The sequence below is a fragment of the Phytophthora infestans genome, genomic scaffold (genome assembly GCF_000142945.1).
Source record: "Phytophthora infestans T30-4 supercont1.25 genomic scaffold, whole genome shotgun sequence".
In the NCBI taxonomy this organism is placed as follows: Eukaryota; Oomycota; class Peronosporomycetes; order Peronosporales; family Peronosporaceae; genus Phytophthora; species Phytophthora infestans.
Window position 1 is genome coordinate 311,537 of NW_003303734.1, and position 27,380 is coordinate 338,916.

A 27,380-nucleotide genomic window follows, 5' to 3' on the forward strand; every position below is an offset into this window, starting at 1 on the left:
ACAAGTACCAGATCAACTACACAACGATGGAACTGGAATTGTTGTCCATCGTGTCTCTGCTTCGCGAGTATCGAACTATGTTACTTGGCTTCGCGGTCGTGGTCCACACCGATCACAAAAATTTAATCTACCCGACAGAGACGAATTTGCGCGTGAAGCGCTGGAAGCTACTTCTTTCTGAGTACCGACTCAAACTACACTACATCCAGGGTTCCAAGAACATCGGTGCTGACGCGTTCTCACGTATGCAGTTTGACTCTAACCAACAGCAGACGCTTGACGAAGAGATCTACGCTGCGACTGACGAGCCTGAGTGCGTAATGCACGGCCCAGTCATCCGAGATCATCAAGAGAAAGATGAAACAATTCAGACGATCAAGTCTGCATGTCTTGCCGGAACCAACAATCCTGACTACAAGCTCATGCCTCTTCTTGGTTGTTCACTGGTCGCGTATCAGAAGCGAGTTGTTATTCCTGAATCGCTGCGCGAGGATCTCGTAAGCTGGTATCATCAGAACCTCGGACATCCTGGCCATGAGCGTCAATTCAAGACGATGCATCAAGCTCTCTACTGGCCCGGTATGGAGGCCTTTATCACAGCGTTCGTCAAGAAGTGTCTTGTGTGCAAGCGTGCAAAAGTACACGGTGGCAAGCAGGACTACGGACTATTGCCCCCACGAACGTTGAAGACAGCGAATCCATGGGATGTGGTACACGTTGACCTAATTGGTCCTTACGACGACGGTGGTTATGGCATCACAATGATCGACCACGCCACACGCTGGCTCGAAGTCGCCGTCCAGCCCAACAAGGAGGCGCTAACGACAGCTGAGAGCTACGACCGTCAATGGCTCTGCCGGTACCCTCGTCCAAAACAAGTAATCCACGACCAAGGCCCAGAGTTTACTGGAAAAGAATTTCAAGAGCTCTTGCTGAGCTACGGTATCACGGCGAAGCCCATTACCGTTAAGAACCCACAAGCCAATGCCATCTGCGAACGAGTTCATTTGGAGCTACTAAATATCGTTCGGTGCTACGAGAATGTGGACTGGAAGAAGGCGTTAAACTACGCGGCATTTGCAGTGCGTGCCAGTTACCACAGTATTCTGAATGCGTCACCCGGACAACTCGTCTTCGGCCAAGACATGATATCTCGCCAATTGCATCAAGCGAACTGGAGCTATCTGTCCAAGAGAAGGTTCGAGGCGATCCTCGCTGACAACGATCGCGAGAACGACAAGCGCATCGAGCACTTCTACAATCCAGGAGACAATGTCATGCTTCGGATCCCGAAAGCTTTTCGATCCAAGACGCGAGCTGTTGCACACGGCCCGTATACCATCAAGCTAGTGCACACCAACGGCACGGTCACCATCGACAAAGGTGCAACGACGCAGCAAGTCAGCATCCGCCGCATCTTTCCTTGTTAAACCGCACAGGTTCATGGGGGGAGTATGACATGACTGCCTGCCTGATATGGATGAATCCTGTGGCGAAGGACAAGGATAAGAACTCGAGAAGGTGCAACAAGTTTCTCGAGAAGAAGAACATTTCAAACGTTTGAACAGTTTGAATGTTTGAACGTAGCAGTAGTTTAAACAGAGAGAGCCTTGCCGCTCATCCATAATTTAATTCACTTTCAAATCTTCCAACTCAAGCTCAAGTCGACCCACACAAGCGACCCTCTGCCAGCCAAGGCCGCTACACACGTCCAAGTCGACTCAAGCCCGATCCGCGTGCCCTCTGCTAGCCAAGGCGCGTCATCTGTGCATGGGAGACTTTGGCGAGGAGGGGAAGAAGCTGCTCGGTTGGTTCCTGGATTTCCTACGTGAGGAGATGCAGACACGTCGTAACTTTTCAGGTGATCCAGGCATACCTGAACCGGGTTTCTGAAGCTGCACGAAGAGCTGTTGGTCGCGGACTCGACATTGCTGGCGCGGGTGGACGAACTGGGAGCCGTGCAGCAGCAGCAGTGGCAACACTTGCAGAAGTTGCTGCACAACAATTTGTGTCTGGTGCAGTATCTCAGTAAGATCCAGATGTAAGGTAACGGGAGATTGCTAGCAAACGCTCAAGAACACATAGATAATACCAAGCCAATGCACTTTTGATCCGACTTTTTAGCAGGCCACGAGAAAATACTGTTTGTGTTGATGATGGAAATTCGAGGTACTTCATTAAATGAATGACCCATTATGAGCCTAAAAGTCCCATACTGTAATGGAGAAATCGCATTACCGGTATATGATTCACTAGAAAATGTGATGGAGAGGCATGATTAATTGGAACTTCAGTGGAGACTCTCCATTGCTGATTGCGAGTTGAATCACCCACAGCAAATCCATACAGCAAGTGTCATCTCTGTTTACGTGGTAACATTATCAAAATCCCACGCTTTCATAAAAAACAAGCACCATTGGCCCGAAACGAGCCTTCAGGCATGAGCAAAACACTCTTATTAGAGCGTAGAAAATGACCCAAATCCAGTTGGTATTGTTGTCAAGTTAGCTCTGAATCCAAGAATAACTTAGATGATTAAAGATAACATCACGCGAAGCTTGTCCATGAAGTCTGGGTGGCGCATGAGCAGGTTTTTAAAGTACTCCATGCGACTTGACATTCCTCTTTCTTCAGTCTCGTCGGATTCGGCCGTTTTCTTGCGTGCGGTTGATGCAGAGTCTTTGCCGGTGCCTCGCAGCGCGCGCTTTTATCTGGCTGTGCAGGGCTACGAGCTCTGACGCTGTGAGGCATCAACTTGGAAATACTTGTTTGCGCTGACTCACTACCAATGTCAGAAGCCGCAAAAACGACGCAAGCAGCGATACACAAACTTCGATACGCGCGCATTGTTGATCTTGGTGGTTTGAAGGAAAAATGACAATGACTCAGCAAGGTCGATATTGGACATCAGGAAAGTCGATGTTACAGAACCGTACACTATGTGCTACACATGGGTGCCGTTGTAAAACACCAGTGAACTGCTGTGTTCAAGTTTGCGGAATTAGATCCATAAACCAGGTGCCTATTTATATTAATAGTGCTGAGTTTTCCTACAATTGTGAGGCCTTTTGCCTCATACTAAGATAGCCCAACCGCCAACAGCAATTCCGTCTTAAGGCAGCCGTCATGCTAACACAACCCAAAAGTAACATTAACCGAAAGACCTTGGAACGAACTGTGCCGGCAGAATTATTGAAGGCAAAAAATGGTTGCATATGTGCGTGTACGTGTATCTTTTTTTACAAGCATTACTTTCGCAGGCAAAGCACGAAGTCCCATCATTTAACATGCTTTTATAAGATTACGCATAACACTTACTGTGACAAAACTTAGTTTTCACTTTTCTTCTGAAAACCCTAAGTAAGAGGTCAACCAAATGGGCCTTATGCATTATCAGTACTTAAGAAAAACATGTACCTCAGAAATAAGTTTTTTTAAAAAGACAAAGAAGATCACTTTTGTGCGGTCGGTCGGAATTTTTTTGTAAAATTTGTTTTTGAAACCACCTCAGCGTTTCGTTGAAAAGCTGAAACGCTAGCTCAGGCAACCCGGAGAAAAAATATGGTTGGGAGTGGTGGGATTGTGACTCGCCGCCCCAAACCCACATAATTAATACCTTCGCATTCATTTTATCATTTAAATACATGTATATAAAGATATGTTGTATCTTTCATAATTAAAATATCCTAAATTAGTCTCGCTTTTACCGAAAACAGTATGGTGAGTGTATTAGGTCAGTGGTGCTTCAAAGTCCGGTCGGTCGTACCGACGGGTATCTCCTAAACACTCTTTTTTAAAGTTGTTTTTCTCCAAAATTTGATCAAGCAGCACGTAGATTATATTCTACTTTGAAGTCTAGCTTAATCCTAAGGACACTGTATAACTTTTAGCTTCAAACTTACAGCTCTGAGCTCTCGCACGAACATCGGTAAGTTGTAATGTGCTGGCATGTCGACTAAAGGCTGCAATAGGTGTGTTTTGATGTCAACCTGAATATCCTGTAAGCATTTAACCCTGAAGCGACCCGTGGCAGGACCTGTGGCACATACTTCTTAAGCTATGCTGACATCAACTTTGTTGCATTTGCACCGGCTCTGCACGGTTAGGCGTGACCGCTGGAGCGGTTACCGAACCGTTCCACTATTGGCTGGAACTGCTTCTGGAACACCATTGGGTAATCACATGTTGGAGCGCTATGATTGGATGAAGGCACATGACATTAGTGATTACGCCACACTTACGAGAAGGCAACAAGAGGAACAACAGAGAGATAGTGTTTAGAGAGACATGTTAGACAGTTTTGGTTAGCACTAATTTACTCACTTCGGTATTTGGCTCTTACTCAACAAGCCCAAAACCAATATGTTAACAGCCGCAACTCAACTCTACCTGGAGCACCGAGCCTGGAGCGCCTGATCAGGAACGCCCACGAATGATGACTACGAAGAGAGCTAAATCCTCCTAGAAAATGAGAACTGTTTTCACTGGGAGTACAGCATGCGCATGACCTTGGCGAGGAAGGGGCTTCTGGCGCATGTTCAAGAGGTCAAGCACGAGAGCGAGATAACCGAGGCAGGATCGGCTGGCCGGGTGGCTGATCAACAGTGGTGCGACGTCGCACATGACCCCGCACATGGAGGACCTGATCGAGTACAAGGGTCTGGACGCTGGTATCAACGTGGCGATTGCAGACGGCTTCGAATACGTGTGCTTGTACGTGGACGACATGATCATTGCGGCAAAGACACGAGAGGAGATCCGTGAAGTCAAGGACGCATTGAAGAACACCTTCAAGATGAAGAAGCTTGGCGAGGCCAAATTCATCCTGGGTATGGAGATCAACCACGACACGTAAGCTGGAACGCTTACGATCAAGCAACCTCGATACATTGACGACGTTGCGGAGCGCTTCAATCAGCAGAGCGCTAAGGATGTGGAGAGCCCGTGCGCATGAAACGTAAAGTACTCGAAGGATATGTCGCCAACGACGGAAGTGGAACGCCTTAAGATGCAGTCGAAGCCGTACCGTTACTTAGTCGGGTGTCTGATGTACATCACAACATGCACTCGGCCGGTTATTGCGTACGTAGTGACACAGCTGCCTCGTTTCCTCGAGGACCTGGGCGACAACACTGGAAGGCGGCAATTCAAGTTCTTCGCTACTTGAAGACTACGCGTGAGCATGGTATTGTATACCAAGGCCGTTCCGGGAACGCCTTGGCTTAAGCGTACACCGACGCGGACTGGGGCTCCAACATCGACGACAGGCGTTCCGTATCCGGTGTCATAATTATGATCAGGAACGCCCCTGTGGTGTTCAAGTCGAAATTTCAAAGGTCGGTTCCACTCGTCTCGGCAGAAGCAGAGTACATGTCTTTGAGTCTGTGCACGCAAGAGGTGCTGTGGACACGTACGATGCTCAAGGACATGGGTCACGAGCAAGTGGGAGCGACGCAGATATGGGAGGACAAATAAGGTGCTATTGCACTGGCAAGTAACGCCGGATACCACGCAAGGACCAAGCACGTCGACATCCGTCACCACTTTACTCGTGAGAACGTGGAACGCGCAACAGTCAAGGTGGACTATATCGAGACGAAGTTCCAACTGGCCGACATGCTGACGAAGGCACTTGGGACGAAGGCCCTGGCGTTCCAGCGCGATGCGACCGGCATTAAGAGCAAGGCTACCGTGCCGTAGTGGTGAGTGGGATTGTTGCAGTTGCACCGGCTCTGCACGGTTAGGCGTGACCGCTGGAGCGGTTACCGAACCGTTCCACTATTGACTGAAACTGCTTCTGGAACACCATTGGGTAATCACATGTTGGAGCGCTATGATTGGGTGAAGGCACATGACATTAGTGATTACGCCACACTTACGAGAAACAACAAGAGGAACAACAGAGAGATAGTGGTTAAAGAGACATGTTAGGCAGTTTTGGTTAGCACTAATTTACTCACTTCGGTATTTGCCTCCTTCTCAAAAAGCCCCAAACCAATAAACTTGGGCATCACTAATATAAACGACGGATAACACTTCAGCTACTAGCTCCGGTACTCAGGTATCTTAATAATACCGCAGTTGTAGCTGCTCTACTCACCTATTTTCATATTTAGGTGCTCCTCGTACTCAGCGTTGTGAAGCCTTTGCAAGTTCCACAACACTATCTGAGTTTGAATACATACACGTTGCGGACGATTTAGTTACAAGAAGTTGATTGCTCTGGCTAGGTCTATTGATCGAGCTGACAAACGGTATACACCCTTCTAGCACAGGCCGCTGCGGTACAATATTAGACAGCTCGTATAGTGAGAAAGAAATATAAGGCTCAGTATTAGATAACAGCTTGTTATGCTAGTATGTGAAATCAATCATCTTAAGGAAGGTGGGTTTTCATAAAGCATCAGGACTGTCTACCGCGTAGGACCAGGTTCTAAATGATAATGCTTCTGGAAGTTTTCCTCAGCAAATTTGTTGTTACAATCCAACGATTTACACAGTTTACTTGTGTACGCACTTGTTTTTAATAAAGCAGGCGAGAATCGAGAGCGGACCACAAACATGTGTAATGCCTCGGGGACCAACGAATTAAAGGCTATCTCGATAAAATGAGTATGTATTCTTTTATGATTCACTTCAAAATTCTCATAATCAAGTTTACGAACTGCTGATGCGATGGTATCTACCTCCCTAAAGGCCTTCCTCACGTACATGTACCGACAAAAGTCTTGCTCGTCTGCGCGCTCATTAATGTTTTTGCTACACCAGTCCCGAAGCATCGTACGATTTCACAACAAATACGTCACAGTTATGCGCATCGAGCTGCTGTTCTTTCATGTCCGCGCACTTCCCCCGAAGTAAGATCCCGTTGTTTTCTTTGCACACCTTGTTGAGGAATGCGTATCCTTGACGCTGTTGCTGAGGATAACAACAAATATTCTTATTTTCTTAATGTCGAAAGCTGCATGCACACCAATGATTAGAATTGTAGCTCACAGCACTCACCATATTGGCGATTTCATTTCGAAACAGCTGTCTATCAACAAACTGCGGATGACGAGATTGCGTTTCTACTCCGAACATTAAGGGGTCAGTACGCTCATCATTTTGTGAGATAGTGATCATCGCTTCGCCTGCAATAGGTCAAAAACATAGGTAGTCCCGCAGAAAGCATATAAGTCAACTGCTGTGGCGGGTACACCATATATGGTCCTTTTAGCGCTAGAAGCAATCCTCCGCTGTGATTTCACCAGCAAGAATTCTGCTACCAACGGCCGTTCCGATGCGCTTAGCTGGATTCCGTATGCTTTTGCTAAAGCTGTATAATTATCGATCAGAAGCAACCGCAACAATTTGCATTATCAGTATTCTGGATGGAACTACAGTGTCTTCTATTTCGGTGTATAACTGTAATGGTGAAGTGAAACGTATCAAGTCGGTAAACAGGATGAGTCCAAAGCACTTCGATACCTTTTAAATGGGGATGCCCTCCTCAGGAAAACCATCACCTCCAGCTTCTAACAGTCCTGTTACCACCCAACTTGAAGCAATTTTCACGACACTTAGTTTCTGATATTGAAATTCGAGGATAGAAGACCCGCTGCCCCCCCCCCCCTGGGATTTCAATTTCTTCACATGCCTTCATCTATTCGAAATCGTGGCGGGCTCCTGATTTTGCTATCTGAAATTGCTCCAAATTTATCATACGCGTCTCTCGATATGGTGCAACTCTGTGCCGTAATAGGAGATGAGCTGCATATTTTTCTTCTTCTCCAAGGAGGTGGTCGGTGCGTGCAATAGCACACTAAATGCCGCTCTCAATATCTGCCAATGCCAAACCCTTGCTAGCTAATAATGTCCCTGGACCGAAATACCCAAAGGTCGCAGATGAGTTTGGACACCGTTGGTGAAGCTTCAGCTATTGATGCTCTCCAGCCATATCAGAGACAACATCTCGACTTTTTTTAAATTTCAAATAGTTCTAATTATTTCCTCGTCGAGTTCTACCGGCTTCAATATTAGTACTCCTCTACGTGTTGCCACCCCCCTCTGAAATATCGCTATTTGCCCACTGAGCCGGTTTAGAGTTTATCCAATACTGCGTGTTGACCATCTGAAAGTTAAAATAGTCTATCTTCATCATTTGAAAACTGCTGAAACTCATGTAGAAAACACACAAATTTAAATATTGGTTAAACCAATATATCAGCAGCTTGGGTTTTTCTGTGAAGCCTAAATTATGTTGATCGGATTTTAATGTTGCGGGATGCTGAGCCGAAAAATGAAACTATTAATAATATTATTGTAAAGTTTGTACAGATCCAATTGAAATGTACGTTTTTCGTTGCTCTAATAACGGAGAAATCAACGAACGGCTTCATTGAATGCATTAATTTGTTTAAGTAGTATTATTTATCGAGCAAACGTTTACTTGTTTCCATTCGACAACACTATTGTAGCTTCAATCGATCTTTATCCACTGCGACAAAGATTTCGTTCTTATAACAGGCGTACATCCGCGACAGCTTGGCATTAGTCTCACTCAGCGACTTACCAAGCGATACCAGCTCCATGATATACCTCCGACGCTATTTAGCCTCGACGTTACTGCAATGATTACACAAGATGATTTGCAGTCTCCATTTGTAATTATCAACGGCGCTGTCGTGTTGCATGATGAACCATCACCTTCGAATCGTGTCAACGCAGCGTTGTCGTCGCTGCCTTGAACTCCGTTATGCGCAGCATAGAATTACACAACGTTCTTCTTCTGTAGTACTGAAAACGATACAGTGCTTAACCGGTGTATCCTGTGGTGGAGCATTCAGTAACATGTGCTTAACGAGTTTGAAAGAGAAGCAATTTGAGAAATGAGAGGAGACTAGGTCACGATAAAATAAAATAGTCATTTTGAAAATGTGTGAATTTTCTTATCATCGAAGACCTTGGGCCAGATTCAGCAATGATCACGCCGCATGCACTGAATTAATTGTCGCCTGAAAGCAACGAGTAGATCTTCTCTGCAACAGTCTTCAGTGATTCTCGCTCAGGAATGTCGTGTGCTGACCCCATCGACATACTACATCGCTCGACTTTATCGCCCAAGCTTTTGCTAAAGAGCCATACCTTGAAATCCGTGACTATACTGAAAACCTCCGTCAACTCTTCGACATCCGCAAGTATTTCGCCCCCTAGATAAGCCTGTGCAAGCCCCTTCTGAGAATCCTGTCGTTTGGCCAGGACGACACCAACGCAAGTACTTCCGCCCTCAATGAAAAAGTCAAAATGTCCTTCTCCCTGTACTCGATTCCCAACAACCGTTTTATCAGTGTGAAGTCTGTTTGTATCTTTCCCCGTAAGCATCCACCCAAACGGTCTGATCGCGATAAGGAGATATGCGTAGAGTACGTCGATCTTGTCTTCCGCGATGGCCTTCGACGGTTGCTTGTAGCAACTCGTCCCCATAATCTTCTCACAATCCTCAAAAGAAATAAACGAGTCACCGCTGGATGCCACAGTTGGGGTGTCCTCACAATAGCTAGACATCTCTTTCTTGTTGCGCGCGAGAAGTTTATTCAGTTTTTCCCAGCGTAGTATGCGAGTAGGGTGGAGTCCTCGGTAGATATCTGGCGTAGCTATGTTGTCACCTGTCGTCACCCCCTTGCAGTCGTACGAGTCACACGCGGTCTCCATATCATCGGTCTCGTCAGCATCAGCGAGTCTTGGCTTCTTATTTTTATCGAGAAGTTCGTTCAGTTTCTTCCATCTATCCAGACGAGCTGGGTGGGGTACATATGGAGTCACAACCAGAACGTGAACCACGTTCTCTCCCAGTGAGACGTTTGGCCCAAAGAGAAAAGGATTCTCCAGCTTGCACAAATCGCTCAGCTCTATAAAGGACGTGTCAAGTTCTCGTCGTAAAGCTGCGTCGTCTTGCAACCACGCATTATTTTTCTTCGCAAGAAAAAGCTGCAGATCCTTGGCATCGCATGTGATCGCCTCTGGGCTATGAGACTTGATCGCGTCTTTTAGCTGGCCCACCGACATGCTCGTTTCAATAGCGACAGAGAATACGCTTCCTTCTCCAACTGGCGCACAGAACAGTGTTACCGCTACCATCTTTCCTCGAGGTGGCAGATTCTCCAATCAATATCTTGAAGAATTTCTTTTTCAATGGGGGTGGTCACTATCCTTCAAATCGGAGATCTACGGTAATGTGAGTACAAACTACAAGGAACATATCACTGTTTCATACAGTACCGTAGTAGCAAAACGTTGCATCTTAAGTACACTTCGACATGAATTATTTAGGCGTCTAAGTTACTTGAGGTTGTTCCTCTTGGTTTCGACGAGGATTCTTAATGGATATCTTGGGTTGTAGTTTTGTTCTTGTAGCTGACAAGAGTCGAGCTTGTGTTGTCATGTTTTGAGTCTGGTTAGTGGCGTACATGTTCCGAGCTTGTAAAGTGCCTCGAGCGTGAGCGAAGCGTTGTTGTTCATGACGTACAAGAGCTCGCAGCGTCTCATCTTCTTCGCGATTGCGTCGTCTGGCGTCCTCCTTGGCTCGTGCGTATAAGCTATTTCTCTCCTTGTCTTCGTCTTGTCTAGCGCGTCTTTGACGTTCACGATAGTCGGCATTCATACGATGTTCCTGCGCACGGACGTTCTCCATGGTGATCGACTCAACTTGGTGTGTGTTCTGTCGGTTCTTGGCCTGTCGCTCAAAGCCACACTTGAGCTGGTCAAAGTGGTTCTCTTCCAGCATATTCTTCGCAGCACCAAGGAATCTTCGTCGCGTAGTCAGCTCCTCGGACTCCGAGCGAAGCTTCTCGGTCTGCTGAGTGCGTTCATCTCGTTGCCGCTTAAGCTTCTCTGCCAGCTCGAAATTATTCTTCCGACGTATTGCTTGCTCCTCCATCTCTCGTGCTGCAGCTAGAGCTTTCTTCTTGCTACGAGCTGCAGCATTTGCACTTGCTGTCGCTCGACGTCGACGTGCAGCACTCGTCGCCTTGTCGAGCAGATCTGCACTCTTCTCCTGCTTGTCAGTCAGGATAGTGTCGCGTCGAGATTCTTCCCAGCGCTTCTGGTCTTCAGAACGTACGCGAAGACGTTCACGAAGCTCAGCCAATGACATTTCTTCCAGCAGACCAAGCTGCGCTGTCTCCGTGGGGTCGAACACAGCGACGTGTTCGCGATGAACTTTGTCTAGAGCTCGAATCTGACGGATCAAGTCTTCGCGTGCTGCTCGCTCCTTGGCATCTTGCTGAGCTTTACGGTCTCTTTCAGTAGCCAGGAACTCCAGCAAGGCATCACGTTGTCGTGCGTTTTCTTCTCGAACCTGCGCCTCGGCTTCTCGCGGTGCAGTGTCACGTACACGCTTGACGTCTTCAGTAAGATGTCGGTACTTTGCTACCAACTCGTTCTCTTCTTTTTCACGCTCGACAGCTCGCGTATTCGCCTGTGTCTTCATCTCGATGGCCACCTCTCGATTCTCCAGTTTGGCTTGGCGCGCAGCCTCCATGGCGTCAAATTGCGCTTGAACCATCTCGAGTCGACGAGTCTCCACCTCACGACGATAGTTCTCTTCGTCCTGCTGCTGCATATTGGCTTGCCAGCGGTAGAACTCGAGGGGATCACGCAGCTCCGACTCGTACGCGCGGATTACAGCTGCTTCATGCTCTTGCTTGCGTTTAAACAAGGCATCTTCACGCAAGATAACGGCCGCTGTAAGCTTCACTTCGGCTGCGGATGTATTGGTATGAGGAACAGGTTTGGCCTTAAAGTCGAAGTGCAGAGCTGCGTCTCGCTCGCGCTCTATTTGTTCCCGTACTGCCTCGAGGTTGCTGCCGCGAGCTGCAGTTGCGAACTGAAATTCGTCGGCAGAGTCGTATTTACTCGCCACTTGAGCCTTCATTCGCTCCTTTCGAGCCTCCTGTTGAGCCTGGAGCTCTGCTAGTGAGAGCTTATTTAAGGATGCAGGCACTGGGTTTGCCTTGACCTCGCGGGGAATACGGATGGGTTCAGCAGCTTTTCGAGGCTTCGGCTGAGTAATGTTAGGCGCCACAGGTACAGTTAACTTCTTGCTTGACGTCGAACATGCAGTGACATCAGGGGAAGCAGCTCTTCCGAAGGCTTTAGTACGGAGTTGGCTCAACAGCTTGTCGATCTCTGGCTTAAAACTCAGCATTTTGTCAATAATTTGTGTCTCAACGAAGTCGGTATCAAGCACACGAGTCCATTGGTCATGCAACGTTCCTTTAAGTTCCTCTGGATTAAAAAGATACGATAGAAACGTGTGCATACTTGTAGGCTGCAGTGCCAGAGCCAAACCTGCAAACGCAGTGGTACCTAGCTCTTCGAGACGAAACATGGCTAGATACCCCATGATGAGAAACTTGGTGTAGTCGGTACGACTTACTTGACCGGAATGAGAGTCGAGAAACAGCGAGAGCATGGGTCGTAATAACTCTCGATAACGATAAGACCCGTACAGAACCTGCTGGAGGAACTGTTGATCGCTCGTTGATGATAATCCTCCAAGTTCTTCTGTCGCATGGGCGTCGACGGTGGTCTTTGCAGGGTCAAATGACTTGATCAGCTCTTCGCAAAGGGATAGCAACTCCTTTCGCTTCATACTGCGTTGAAGTCTTCCACGATGAATTATACTAGGTCAGCCAAGCTACTCCTAGAAGCGGCCGTCCGATAAACAGATAGCTAAATATGGATATAATCGCCCCCCTGTGCGCGCCACCACTAACCTTTATTTACCCTCAAAATCTCATCACGTTTTAATGAAAGCAGGTCTTTAGTCTTTTGAACTTACTTTTTTCCTTAAGTCGACAAACGAGATCTTTCAAGAGATTCACTTTAGAATCTGCGCAAGATGGTAGCTGTAACACTGATCTGTGAGCCAGCTGGAGAAGGAAGCGTATTCTCTGTCGCTATTGGTACGAACAAGTCGGTGGGCCAGCTAATAGACGCGATCAAGTCTCATCGCTTAGAGGCGATCACATGCGATACCAAGGATCTGCAGCTTTTTCTTGCGAAGAAAAATAATGCGTGGTTGCAAGACGACGCAGCTTTACGACGAGAACTTGACACGTCCTTTATGGAGCTGAGCGATTTGTGTAAGCTGGAGAATCATTTTCTCTTTGGGCCAAACGTCTCACTGGGAGAGAACGTGGTTCACGTTCTGGTTGTGACTCCATATGTACCCCACCCAGCTCGTCTGGAGAGATGGAAGAAACTAAACAAACTTCTCGATAAAAATAAGAAGCCAAGACTCGCTAATGCTGACGAGACCGATGATATGGAGACCACGTGTGACTCGTACGACAGCGAGAAAGTGACGACAGGTGACAACATAGCTACTCCAGATATCTACCGAGGACTCCACCCTACTCGCATACTACGCTGGGAAAAACTGAATAAACTTCTCGCGCGCAACAAGAAGGCGATGGATAACTATTGTGAGGACACCCCCAAGGTGGCATCCAGCGGTGACTCGTTTGTTTCTTTTGAGGATTGTGAGAAGATTATGGGGACGAGCAGCTATAATCAACCGTTGAAGGTCATCGCGGACGACAAGATCGACGTACTCAACGCATATCTCCTTGTCGCGACCAGAACGTTGGGTGGATGCTTACGGGGAAAGACAAGCTCTGGATTACACAACTGTGTGTAGGGCGGTTGCTTCACTATTGGTTTTACATATACAGAGTCAGTAAGGAGCTTAACATGTGTCAGTAAGGAGCTTAAGATACTCTCAAAGTGCCAGAAAAACGTGTTTTTCAATGTGATCGTGTTGGAGCGTCAGCGTCGTTGACATCGACGAACAGATCCAGTGTCATCAGGGAGAATCTGGTACGTACTACTCGTTGGCCCACTGTGTCAAGTGGACACAGGTCACAGTGCGATGAACACGGGCGACAGAGTGGCTCCAGCACTAGCGACATCAACGGGATCGACGTGGGTATTTCGACGTGAGCGATGAGAAGGCTTGGACAGGCGGCTCGGGCAAAGGGGACTCCGTCTGCATGTAGTGTCAGTTAGTTTTGCATTTTAAAGACCCACCAGCTCAATCACTTTCCAAAACACCACGACGAGTACAAGCGCCTTTCCGCCTCTCCGCAACCCTCCTTCCTCCAAGTGTCAACTTCCGACAGGTTATGACGTCCGCAACTACGGCCACGGCGTTCGCGACGAAGCTGAAGCAGTTCAGCAGTACTGGGTTCCCAGCGTGGGGCGCCCAGGTGAAGCTGGTCCTCGAGATCAAGGGACTCTGGGCTGACGTCGAGAAGGATGCGCCACCGGCTGACAGGCTTGCAGCGGAGGCTGAAGCGCTAAAGGTGTACGATGCGGCTGTCGCCGCTGGAACGTCCGGGACGGTGGCTCCGAGAACACCACTACATGAACAAGTCATGCGGCTGATGATGGCGTCATCGATCATCCTGTCGGCGCTGACGGAGAAACTGGCAGCGGAGGTGTATCTGTTTGATCACCCGCTGGCCGTGCTGCGCCACCTGCGGCTGACCTACAACGTGAAGTGTAGTGCCAGCGTCGGTGCTGCGAAACGAGAGTACATGAGTCTGTACCTCGCTGATGGTGACTCCATGACGGAGCACATCAAGACCACTAAGAGGGTGATTGGGGACCTCCAAGAGCAGCGTGTGTACTTGGCGGACGAAGAGAAGCGCCAGAACTTTATGCAGAGTCTGGGACCTGCGTGGAACGGGTTTGTCGGCGTTCTCGAGATGTGCCAGACATTCGAGGCGATGGTGACGCGGTGCCAAGCTGAGGCAAGTCGAGACCAGCAAAAGAATCGTCGCTCGACGAATGGCAGTGGTAAGTCGAATGCATCGAATGGAGCCTTCTCTGCTGAGCAAGTGGCTGGCAAGAAGAGAAGAATAAACGTGACATGACCAAGGTCAAGTGTTACAACTGCCAAGAAATGGGGCACTTCGCGCGAGACTGCTCGAAGGAGCGAGTGCCACCGAAGGGCAAGGGCGGCGAGGCCGCTAGTGTGGCGTTCTCGGTCCACGACGTGACCGACGAGTGCAAGCGAGAGTGGATCGTGGACAGCGGGGCCACGAGCCATATGACAGGACATGCTGACAACTTGGTGGGGGCGCGTGAGCTGGCAGAGCCTCGTGTGCTCACAGTTGCGTCCGGTGACAGCTTGGTGGCGACCGCCATGGGGCAAGTACCACTGCACAAGAACGGGAAAGAGGTATGCGTCCTCCAAGATGCCCTTTTTGTGAAGGGACTAGCCCGCAACCTCGTGTCTGTTGGGGCGGCATCGCGTCGCGGGATGACGGTGGAGTTTAAGGGAGTTGGTTGCGCTATTCGCGCGTCGAATGGAGTGACCATACAAACATCAAGAGCACTCAACCAAATGTACGTGCTGGATGCTGCCAGCAAGCCCGTCGAAGATGTCGCGATGATGACGAGCGAAGCGCCTCATGTGGAGACGTGGCATCGCCGCTTTGGACACTTAAATGTGCAAAGTGTTCAACAGCTACTGGGAGAGCTGAAAGTTTCATGGAAAGGTGCTGTAAAGCAAGCGCGCCCAACGTGCGTGAGTGGCACCGTTGTATTCTACGAAGACCAGTTCCTTCCTGCCGAAGATGGAGACGAGATCACGATAAGCTCGCAGCTGGATCTCTTGCAGTTGGATGCGGTTAACGGCACGCTTTTATCACGTCTCGAGACAGTTGAAGAAGAAAAGCAAGATGTGTCCATGGCCCTGACACCCGGTGAGGAGGACGTGGCAATGGCGCCGACACCGAGCGCAGTAAGCAGCAATTTGGAAACACCGGATCAACCAACAAGTGGGAGTTCTCAACCAGTGGGAGCCGCTCGTATGCAAGCCCGGCTTCGAGGTGATCCACGCCTAGAGAAGGCAAAGAATCCTGTTCGCAAGTCCAGCAGAATCCCGAGGCCAAGTCAGCACAAGCTGGACTACGACGAGTCGCACTTGTCCATGGAGGAGGTCTGCGCGATGGTTGAAAAGCGTGTTTTTCCTGCAGCAGTTGATGGTACGAGTGTTCGAGACGGCTACATCTACAGCAAGCTAACACCAAGTGACATTACGAATTGGGCTCTAGGTGTTGAACCGCTCAACATTGAAGAAGTCAACGCGTCTAACGATCGAAGCGAGTGGGAGCGTGCAATGGACGACGAGATTCAGAGTCTTCTGGACAATGGGACGTTCGAAGAAGTACCATTGCCTCCAGGCCGCACTGCTGTGAGGTCAAAATGGGTGTTCAAAAAGAAAACTCTTGCGGATGGCAGCTTGGACAAGTACAAAGCACGTGTCGTCGCTAAGGGGTACAGCCAGCGGTTCGGAGTGGACTACACTGAGACGTTCAGCCCGGTCGTGCGCCACAGCACGCTTCGTCTTGTGCTGGTCATTGTGGTGGCGAGACGCATGAAGCGCATGCAGCTGGATGTGAAGGCCGCGTTCCTCAACTCAGCCTTGGACGAAGAGATCTACCTGGAACCAGCTGAAGGCTACAAGAATGCTGATGAACACGTATGGCGTCTGCGCAAGGCACTCTACGGGCTAAAGCAAGCGTCATGATCCTGGTACGAGAACCTGCGTCTCTTTCTGGAGAGTCAAGGCTTCTATCAAGGAGAAGCCGACTACTGTCTGTTCTCGAAGGGCAGCGCGGATGACGACAATCTGATGATAATACTCGTTTACGTTGACGACATGTTGGTGTTCGCAACGCACGATGAGGACCTGGCCTCGTTCAAGGCTGCTATGGAAACGGCATACGACGTGAACGACTTCGAGGATGCCAGCTACTTCCTTGGATTGGAGCTGCAGTGGTCACCAAGTGGTGACGAAGTGATATCGGGCAGCAGAAGTATGCGAAGTCGATCCTCGAGCGGTTCAACATGGATAAAACGATGCCAGCACGCACTCCGATGGAGGAACGTTTTCGTGATCAACTCTATAAGGCGCAGGAGGTGATCAACTTTCGTCTCCGTCCTGCCATCGGAGCGCTGCTATATCTGACGGTAAACACGAGACCGGATATGGCTACTGCGGTGCAGGTTCTTGCTCAAGAGATCGAGACTCCGACCGACTGCCTCAAGCACGGTGTGGAGCACGTCTTTCGGTACCTGCGCAACACTCAAGATTTTGGGCTGGTATACAAGAGCAGTGCTGTAAAAGAACTCGCTGTATACTGCGACGCTGCATTCGCAGTGGAGCGCAATGCTAAGTCGGCGACGGGGTACGCTATCTTCTACGACGGCTGCCTGATCGAGTGGGGATCGAAGAAGCAGTCGATGGTGACGCTGTATTTCACCGAGACTGAGTACATTGCGATGGGGAGCGGTGTCCAGGAGTGTATTGGGATCAACTTGGTCTTGAAGGATTTGGGAATGGGAGTTGACCAGATCACTGTGTTCGAAGACAACCAAGGGGCCCAACACCTGGCGGAGAGCAAGACCGTGACGCAAGGCTCGCGCCACATCGACACGAAGTATCACTGGCTTCGTGAGAAGGTTAAGGAGGACCACATTCGCATCGAGTACTGCCCCACTGCGGAGATGATCGCCGACCACTTCACCAAGGCTCTGGGAGCAACCAAGTTCCAGTACTATTGTGACCGTCTTGCCGTTCGTCGAGCGGGAGTGTTGGAGCGTCAACGTCTTTGACATCGACGAACAGATCTAGTGTCATCAGGGAGAATCTGGTACGTACTACTCGTTGGCCCACTGTGTCAAGTGGACACAGGTCACAGTGCGATGAACACGGGCGACAGAGTGGCTCCAGCACTAGCGACATCAACGGGATCGACGTGGGTATTTCGACGTGAGCGATGAGAAGGCTTGGGCAGGCGGCTCGGGCAAAGAGGACTCCGTCTGCATGTAGTGTCAGTTAGTCTTGCATTTTAAAGACCCACCAGCCCAATCACTTTCCAAAACACCACGACGAGTACAAGCATCTTTCCGTCTCTCCGCAACCCTCCTTCCTCCAAGTGTCAACTTCCGACAGATCGGTACAAACTTTACAAGAATATAAGCTCCTTATTGCCGCACCTTACAGTATGCAAAGTGCCTGCACTAGCAGGGGTCGAAAAAAAAGTTATTGTAATATAATAATTGCGCAATTGTATTGACGGAATTACGGATTATTGGTAAAAAGAGATTTCCGTACAATATACAATTGACCCCGTAATAACTACGTAAAAACACAAATAGAAAATCATAGGCGGATCAGCGCTCGCTTCGAACGACTGGTTGGTGTGATCTAGACGAAGGCTTTAAAAAACGCTGTGCTGTCGTTCATTTTCTCTTTTTTCCAACTGCCATGTTGACTTCACGCACCATCACCAACTTCTTCTTCACAGACTGTGGCAACGGCCAGTTTTCCTGCAAGCAGTGCGGAAGAGCTCGAAAGCAGTCGCCAGGGACGGGCTACACCAACCTAATTAGTCATCTGGCAACGAACCACCCAGGGTTCAGGGAGACGTACGAGGAGAGCCAGCGGTCGTTTGGCCAGTCGCTCGAAGCACACGGGTTTGTCGATCAGCGGACGATGGAGATTTTCAAGTGGATGAAGTGGGTTATTGCCAGGAACAAATCGCTGAGTGAGGTGGACGACTCGATGACGCGTGCGTTAGCTGCCATCAAGCCGGTCTCGTCGAAGACCTTGGTAAAGTACATGCGTCACGTTGCAAGCAAGGTGAGATCACGCATTTCGACGGATATGGGAAACCAGTTCGGCCTCTTGTTTGACGGGTAGACTTCAGGTATTTACCACTTCATCGCCATCTACGCCGTGTTCACGAAGGAAGGATCCCTCCACGAAGTCTTGCTTGCGATGTCCCCCGCCGAGAACGGCCAGACTGCAGATGCTCACATCGGTATGATGGATGCGGTACTAGACCTGTACGAGAAGGAGCCCAGCATGGTCCTGTTCCTGGTCACTGACAACTGCTCTACAAACCAAGCCGTAGCTACGCGAATGGGCGTGCCTCTCGTCGGGTGTGCCAGCCGTCGTTTCAACCTTGCCGTCTGCAGATACCTTGAAGACTTCAAGTCGCTGATCGATCAAGTAAAGACACTGTGCATTTCAGCTGCGGTATACCAATAGCGCAGCGGAGCTCGCCCAGTTCACGAAGTACAAGCCACTGAAGGCGAATGCTACACGCTGGTAATCGACGTACCAGATGCTGGCCCGCTACGTCAAGATCCGCGATGCCATCAAAATGGTTGCTGCTGTAGAGGACCACCTTCCGCGGCCTAGTACTCACCGCAAGATTGCGCAGCTGGTCACTAAGCTTGAAGCGTTAGACAGTGTCTATGTCAGGCTGCAGTCCAAGGAAGGCAATCTTGCTGACGTGCCACTCTATTTTGACGCGGTTATTGCGAAGTATCCAGCGACAGCACACCACCTTAGTCCATCGGCTCAAGTCGTTTACTCCCCCGCGTTTGAAAGTGCCGTTGTCAAGCTACTATCGACTCGATCCCTGATCTTAGACGAAGAAGAGGCGGTTGCCCAATTTGCTGGTCCAACTGACCCCGCGCATGAAACTCCAAAGAAGGTGGACTTTGCGACGAAAACTCTGCGCCATGCAAAGCGACCTCGCTTGGCGACTGCGACCAAGTACATTGACTGCGAATGATTCCACCTACCAGCAATAAGTGCGAACGCCTCTTCTCGCAGTGCAAGTTGGTGCTCAACCCTTTGCGTTCCAGCATGCTACCAGCAAACTTTGAGATGTTCGTGTTTCTACGTGCCAACCGCGAGGTCTGGGACTTCACCTCTCTGTTAGGATACAATGAATCGGCCGATGACGACGAGGGAGATGCAGAGTAGACATAGCTAAGAGCCCTCTTATTCTCTATAGAATTGCTCTATATATAAAATAAGAGGTTATTAACTTTACGCGTAAAATCCATATCCGCTGGTGGACTGTCTTGCCGTCACCGGCTCATTTTTTGTTTGTTAGATTACACCTATGCCAGGACAAAAGTCCTGGTGACAACCACCAGTTTCTCGTACAGGTGTGGGACTCGAACCCTGTGCGGTGGTTTGGTAGGGTCGTTCCCAAACCACTACACCGCTCTAACCCTATCAATTGCATACAATAATTGCAGTACTTATTATTGTTTTGGTCGATACGGCAATGACGGATTATATTGTTTCTGAAAACCAATACAATTATATTTTTTATTTTTCAACCCCTGTGTACTAGTCAATTTGTTCTATTTAACATTTACGAGGAGATTAGTTCTCATGCGTTCCTCATCTTAAGACTCTGGATATAAAATCCAGAGAGTACGCTATTTTTGTTGGCTAGTGCACCATAAATGAACGTAAAACTTCATTTGCAAAAAAATCAAACGTTCAAGAAGTAGCTCGTCGTCAAGAGCTTCATCCACAACATTGCCCCACTCTCAGTCTCCAATAGAACTAGCAAACCCCATGGGCTTTCCACACAATCACTTTCCACCATACTAGCAATTTTGCTGACAAGGCTGTTACGCCGCAATACGTATAGATTTTGTATGTACTGCCTGAAGTTAAGCTACGAGTAAATAAGCTGTTCCTACTGGCCGTAAACAGACTCCTATTGTGGACCAACCAAAGAAACGAGGCCACCTTGCCATCCATAAGGATAAGCCGAGGGATGTGACGGAGGCGATGGCCTTGATGCCATCTCACTCTCCAAACTGACGGCATTTACACAACAACTTCTACATCCAACATTCCAAGTACTAGCCAGCAATAGCATCAGAAGGGAGAGCTGCTAGCGGCCTCGAGCAATTTAAGGGAAAGGGGTACGCAATGTGGAAAGACAAATGGTTGACCCACATCAACACTCAAGACCAACTCTATAAGCGCAAACAGTTGGAGAAAGGACTGCCAGAAGTGCGAGTACTGATGGCAGACTTCCTGCATGGAAGTCCGCAAAAGCCACTCCCGGTCCGAGATCAGAGTGAACTGACCAAGGAAGAAAGGGTCGCATATCGATGGGGCGTGATGGATTGGGAAAGGGCGAAAGGAGACATGCAAAATCTTCTGAACCAAGTTCTACCGAATTTCTTTCTATCTACGCTACCAGACCTTGTCTCGCAAATGGAGCCACATGAAGTGATGAAGGCTCTAGAAAAGGACTATGGCCAGGGCGATGCAGCTGGACTCATCGAACTTACCCGAGCCTGGTCAAAGCTCGCGAAGAGCTAGTGGCGTGACCTGAGGACGCGGTTTTCAAAGTTAAAGAAGTCTCGGAACGAGATAAATCGGAAGACCCAAACCCTACTGGGACAGGACATGATCACTGAGACGTGGCTCTGTGTTGAGGTCCTGTCGCAGTTACCCAGTGAGTTTTGGGCATCCTCGATCACAATAAAAAAGGGAGATTTCACATTTGAAAAAGTGGAAGGTGCGCTTCGTCGCATTTTCGGTGAGAAATCTAAGAAGGACATTGCTATGCTCAGTGAGAAAGGGCCGTCCATCCCTATCAACAATATGAGGCAAGGACAGAAGCGAAAACAAGTTGACGGTTTCTATTGCCTTGAGACCGGCCACTTCAAGGTTGACCGCCCGGTGATGGCTCGGGACAGGGACCCGAAAAGGGAAGGGGGTCCGTTGTACAGAGCGGATGTTCAGACTGTACCTGGTGCGAAGAAGGCTCGAAGGGGCAACCAAACGAAGAAGACAGCGCTGAATGCGATAAAGTCTATCGTGAAGTACGGCAAAGACCGCCTAAATGAAAAGGGGAAGATACTGCTTGAAGAGTGCGAAGAAGACCAAGTCATGGACGACATCTCCAGCTTGGACCCCAATTTTCATGAAGGATTTAGCGATGGCGGCAATTCAGCGGACACCCCATCGCAGTCAATCTTTGACTTGGATGATCTGGAAGAAAAGGTTCGACTGAAAAATGGGCATATTTAAGAAAGCTGAAAAGACTACAATTGACTCATAATATGTGGGTGATCGATACAGAAGCAGGATGAGCTATAACATCAGACCGACAATGGTTCGAAGGATGTCTGCGTCCTGGCGAGCGTCGTTTCTTCACTTACGGGAACGGGACTACATCGAGCAGCTCATTACAAGGTTCAATAAAGCTAAACGTTTTGAGCCCAAGAGGAAATTTGAGTGCTCTAAAATTCAAAGATGTCTCGTATGATAGCAATTGTGAGAGCAATCTACTAAGTGCGTTTTACCTTGCTAAACAAGGATTTAGACCTGTTCAGTCTAAATCTGGTGAGTTTCTATTCTTTATAGACAAAGACTAGTTGCTATTGATGAAGTTTACTATCTGCCCAGCGTGAAGTTGTGAAAGACGAAAATGCTCACAGCACAAAGGTCTACCTATCGACAGGTACTAAAAGAGTGGCATTTACGTTTGGGTCATGTAGGAAAAGAACGTCGTTTAAGAATGCTGAGTGGTCAGAAATTAAAAGGACTTTCAAATGTGCCTTATTCTGAGCTGAAAGGGGTCCCATTCTTTTGTAAGACATGCGCACAGATAAAGTCCCGCCGTATGTCCTATAGAAACATGGTGGGAGATAAAGCAACTCAACCGCTTCATACACTCCACATGGATTCCGCTGGGAAGCTAAAGGTGAATGGCCTGTATGGTACTTTCGGCTATAAGTACGCATTAGCCGTTGTGGCCGATGCTACAGCTTTTAAGTGGTACTTCGTAGTTAAAAGTTTAAAAGAGGTACCAGGTAAAATAAGGGATTTTCTTAAAGTGCTATCCGTACAGTTTCCATAAGAATTAGAACTGATGGAGGTACTGAATTCCTAAATCATGAATTAGAAAAGATATGATCTAAAGAAGGCCTAGACTTCCAACACTCAAATGTTGAATCACAAGAAGAAAACGGAAGTGCTGAGCGGGCACACCAGACCATGATGGCTGGTGTCCGCTGTGCTATCAGAGGAGCTAATATGACAGCTAAGTGGTGGCCTGAAGCGCTTCTCTACGTTGTCGACATTACTAATCGACTACCGATGACTAGACTGCCCCTATGGATTGCTCTATCAGGCGAAACCAAAAGGCCTAGATATTAGAATTTGGGGATCCACTTGTTATGCACACATTCCAAAGACAAAGAGAACAGATGCAAAACTTGGCGAGCGAGCCGTAGAGTGCAAACGCTTAGGCCTGTCGCACAGCTACAAAGGTTATCGTCTACTTGACGTCAAGGCAAATATGTATCTGATTGCTAGAGACGTCAAATTTAGCACAATAGATACTGATTTTATAATTCAAAGATCATTCCCAGTTGATGATATGAGTACAGATCCTAAAGAAAAAGAGATTATTCTAAATTTAGGAAAACGATCCAGAAGTGATCTTGAAGTTGACGTTTCTGTTGACACAACTTTAGAAACCTTCACTCATAACCCAATGTCCCAATCAGTGGGAGTTGACAAAGCGACAACGAGTGACAAACGGAGATCAAAAAGACAGCGAACAAAGAATGTCAAATTGAAGGACTATTGTACACAGCTAAATCTGGTAGCATCTGATAAATCAGTAAAAATACCTTTTCCTAGTTCGATCAAAGAGGCACGACGGAGTCCACATGCCACGCAGTGGGAGTGCGCCATACAAACAGAATATGATGCCCTTCTAAGAAACCAAACATGGGAATTAGTGTCTCTTCCTGCTGGAAGGAGACCACTCGGCTGCCACTGGCTCTTAGTGTGAAGTACCAGGCAGATGGCTCATTCGAAAGGTTCAAGGCCAGATTAGTAATTCAGGGAAACACACAGCTATACGGTATTGACTAGAAAGGGGGCTTTGCCCAGGTCGCTCGTTATGAGTCTCTAAGACTCTTACTTGCATTGGCAACTATCTTAGATCTACATCTACATCAAATGGATGTGTCTACAGCATTTCTGAATGGTATTTTAAGTGAAGATATTTACATGAGGCAGCCGTTAGGATTCCGGCGTGGAACCGAAACAATGGTGTGCAAACTTAAGAAAATTCTATATGACCTAAAATAGGCACCTAGAATTTGGTACGACGTACTTAATGTATTTTTAAAGCAATTAGGCTTTTTCAGATGCAAGAAAGAGCATTGCTTGTATCTAAAAAGGTGGAAGGTTAAAGGCGTCGAGCACATACTGATTGTGTGCGTGTACGTAGACGACTTAGCGATAGCTGGCACCCATTTGAGCTCGATCAATGAGCTTAAGGCTAAGCTTTTAGAGAAGTTTACTATGAAAGATTTAGATGAATTACACTAACTACTTAAGATGGAAATAAAAAGAAATAGAACTGAAAAGACGCTGAGTATGCCACAACAGAAGTATATTAGAGACCTTTTTGCAGCTCCTTTTGAGTTTATTTTCAGCGAATCCCGACTGCCACAGGATTGCCTAAATTGGTTTCCATTCGAGAACTTTCGCAGCCACGCTTTCTATTTAGTTTCAGTCTCAATATTACAACTTCTAACTCACTGCCAGCTCTGCACCTTACGACATGGAAGAGAACGCGCCGCTGAGCTTGCCTTCTGCACAACAAACTGATCAGGAGAACCTCACAGTAGGTGGGTCTCTCGTACAGCCCGCTGGTCCAGCTCGAAAGAACTTTATGACAGCCGATGATCTGATTTCACTGCGCGCTGTCAACACGATCAAGCCGGGGGAATCCGCGATGAATAAGGGGAACCCTGAGAAGTATGTGTATCTTAATAGTCGCTTACAATTCGAGAAGTACGAGACCAAAAGAATGAGAGAGCACGAGTTAAAACTGGAACAGCAGCGTCAAGAAGCTGAGCGCGCACGTGATGAGCGTATGCAAGCTGCTGAACGTGACTTCGAGAAGTTTATGTTGCAGCTACTGGAAATAGCTCTCGGACGTGCAAAAGACAAACAGTAACGGATTATAAACATACGACACGTTTTGTCATTCTTAATTTGCGTTAAGGTAGCTGTCTATTGATGGTGGAAGTAAATTAAAGTATATAGATATCTGGTTTCCTGTTGGTTGAAGACATGCATGATGGTTAGTTAGTAGCACTCCAACAACAAAAAGCTTTGCAACCGCGGTCTGTCGGGTTCGCAGCTTTTTATCCCAATTCAGGAATGACCATAGCATCTTGCCACACCCGAATCCCCGCTCTACGGCCTCGCGAACACTGCTCAAACGTGAATTGAAAAGTTTCATAGCTCCATTTGATCCAGGATTTTCGAATGGACAGCAAACGTACTGACTGCAGCCATACGCCGGATCTCCGTAAATTACTTTTCCATTGAAAAGCATAGATTCATCATTTTTAAAGACATCCAAAATACCACTCATGCTTAACATCGTCGAATCATGCCGCCTGCCTTCCACGGGACCGAATAGACTGATAATTATTCCATCTGGAGCTGTAACAGCTTGCCAGTTGAAGCAGTGCCGTCTCGGATGACCATTATACAAGGATCTTTGTAGGTTCTCGTATGGTGACAATGGATTCCTACGAGTGCTTGGTCTGGATACATACTCCTTAGTTCCATCCACAAAACCCCAGCAACGTGCTAACGGGGAGCCCTTGGCTCTAATTGCGTCGCAATACCTCTCAATACGGGCTGCAACAATACAATGGTTGAAATACAGGTGAGCCTTGTATTTGTTGTACAACGTATCCGCTAAGTGGCGACAGACGCGCGTGTACGCCCCCAGGTGATCTGCCGAACTCATTAGCTACTGGGTACAGCATCGATGGCTCCTTCAGCCTTCTGCACAGCATAGCAAGCGCTTCAACGGTCGGGACAGCGTCACGCTCTGGGGTAATAATGACTGGTTTCGGTAAATGCATTTTGATCGCTAGCAATCGTAGTTGAGACAGCGTAAAATTGAAGCGTGTCCGTGTCGTCGCGTCGTCCATGGAGGGGTCGAAGTGGCTGCTTGTGCTGATCCGAGGAGGTGGGTCTCGAAGAAGGAAGCAATGACTGGCGATGAGGAAGTGCATTGTGCGCAGGAAGCGCTTCCGATTACCCCGTGCAGCAAGCAACAAACAGCTAATGATGCGAAGTGCTTGCTCCGCTGTGAGCTTCAGTGCTATGAAGACCATTGACGAATTTGGATGGTGCTAGCTGTGAAGACGAAAGTGAGCTCAAATCCGAGTTGAACAAACCGGCCACTTAACTCAAACGCAATTCCGTTTAATTATCGTATTTGAGAGGGCTCGCCCTAGAAACTCAAAAGAAGACTGAAACTCAACAAAAAACAGGTTGCGAAAGGTCTCTATTCAAGATCTTTTAGAAAAGTTTCAAATGCGGGACTGTAATACTGTCTCAACACCACAAGCCAAAAGTGTGGTTTTAGAAAAAGAAAAAGTTTTAACACCAGACCAAATAGCAATTCAACCATTCGATTACAGAGGTTTGGTTGGATCGTTAATGTAGTACGAGGTACTAGTCTAAGGTATGTTTAAGAGCTAAAACCTTTGTTTTAAGCGTCACCTAACCCTAAATTGAGAAATCCGGCATGTTCGGCCGTCCAGCCGCTAAGCCCCGAGTTCGTTTTGCTCGTTTTTAATTAAAGTTTAAGCAAAATCTAGAGTACTCTCAATTCGGTGCCTGCAAAGAATGTGCTTGTGGTCAAAGCCTGGGTCGCCGCGGGAACAGAATAATCTGACTTTCCGTCGACAGGGTCTCCGGTTGGGCGGCTGGCAGCCCGATTGCAGAAAAGCCTCGAGTCGGTGCTCATTGCGGCCTAAGCCAAAGGCTGGTGTCGCCAGGTGAATGTCGAACGGCTTACGACCCCCCCCCCCAAATGGGTTTCAGCGGGACCAGCACCTGTGTACAAGACAACCAGAATCGAGAGTGCGAAAGAAAACCAGAAGGGCGACGAAAGGTATGGGAAAGGTGTCTTAAGTAAACTTACACTAAGTAAACGAACATTCCTATACATGTCCAAAGGCTAAGTTGAATGCGAGTTTGCGACAAGACCACATCTGAAAATAGGAATTGAAGTTGACTTGAGTATCAAATACCCAGAAAGATCGACATAAAGGATGATGGCTTGGTGACCTCCTTTAGTGGGGGTGCTACGCCGCAATACGTATAGATTTTGTGTGTACTGCCTGAAGTTAAGTTACGAGTAAATAAGCTGTTCCTATTGGCCGTAAACAGACTCCTATTGTGGACCGACCAAAGAAACGAGGCCACCTTGCCATCCATAAGGGTAAGCCGAGGGATGTGACGGAGGAGATGGCCTTGATGCTATCTCACTCTCCAAACTGACGGCGTTTACACAACAACTTCTATATCCAACAAAGGCGAACCACATCTTCTTATTGAGGTAGCTTGTCGATCGAAGGCGGTAGCGTGTCGTGATCAGTTCGCTCGGATCATTCCCTTCTCCGCATCATACTCAGTCTTGATGAAGGTCCAC

The 27,380-nt window shown here is 48.1% G+C and overlaps 3 protein-coding genes across 3 annotated transcripts; 1 reads left to right on the plus strand and 2 right to left on the minus strand.

The window, feature by feature from the left end:
• Window positions 1–8,985: 8,985 nt before the first annotated feature.
• PITG_22988 (Crinkler (CRN) family protein) lies at window positions 8,986–10,119 on the minus strand (the record flags this gene model as incomplete). The annotated part of the gene is made up of 1 exon (XM_002900442.1): window positions 8,986–10,119. One exon carries the CDS (start codon window positions 10,117–10,119, stop codon window positions 8,986–8,988), a length of 1,134 nt encoding a protein of 377 aa, XP_002900488.1.
• A 196-nt stretch (window positions 10,120–10,315) lies between these two features.
• PITG_12934 (uncharacterized protein) lies at window positions 10,316–12,634 on the minus strand (the record flags this gene model as incomplete). Its single annotated transcript, XM_002900443.1, has 2 exons — window positions 10,316–12,083; window positions 12,156–12,634. 2 exons carry the CDS (start codon window positions 12,632–12,634, stop codon window positions 10,316–10,318), a joined length of 2,247 nt encoding a protein of 748 aa, XP_002900489.1.
• Window positions 12,635–24,476: 11,842 nt separating this feature from the next.
• PITG_12935 (uncharacterized protein) lies at window positions 24,477–24,875 on the plus strand (the record flags this gene model as incomplete). Its single annotated transcript, XM_002900444.1, has 1 exon — window positions 24,477–24,875. The coding sequence occupies one exon, from the start codon at window positions 24,477–24,479 to the stop codon at window positions 24,873–24,875; it is 399 nt and encodes a 132-aa protein (XP_002900490.1).
• Window positions 24,876–27,380: the final 2,505 nt, after the last annotated feature.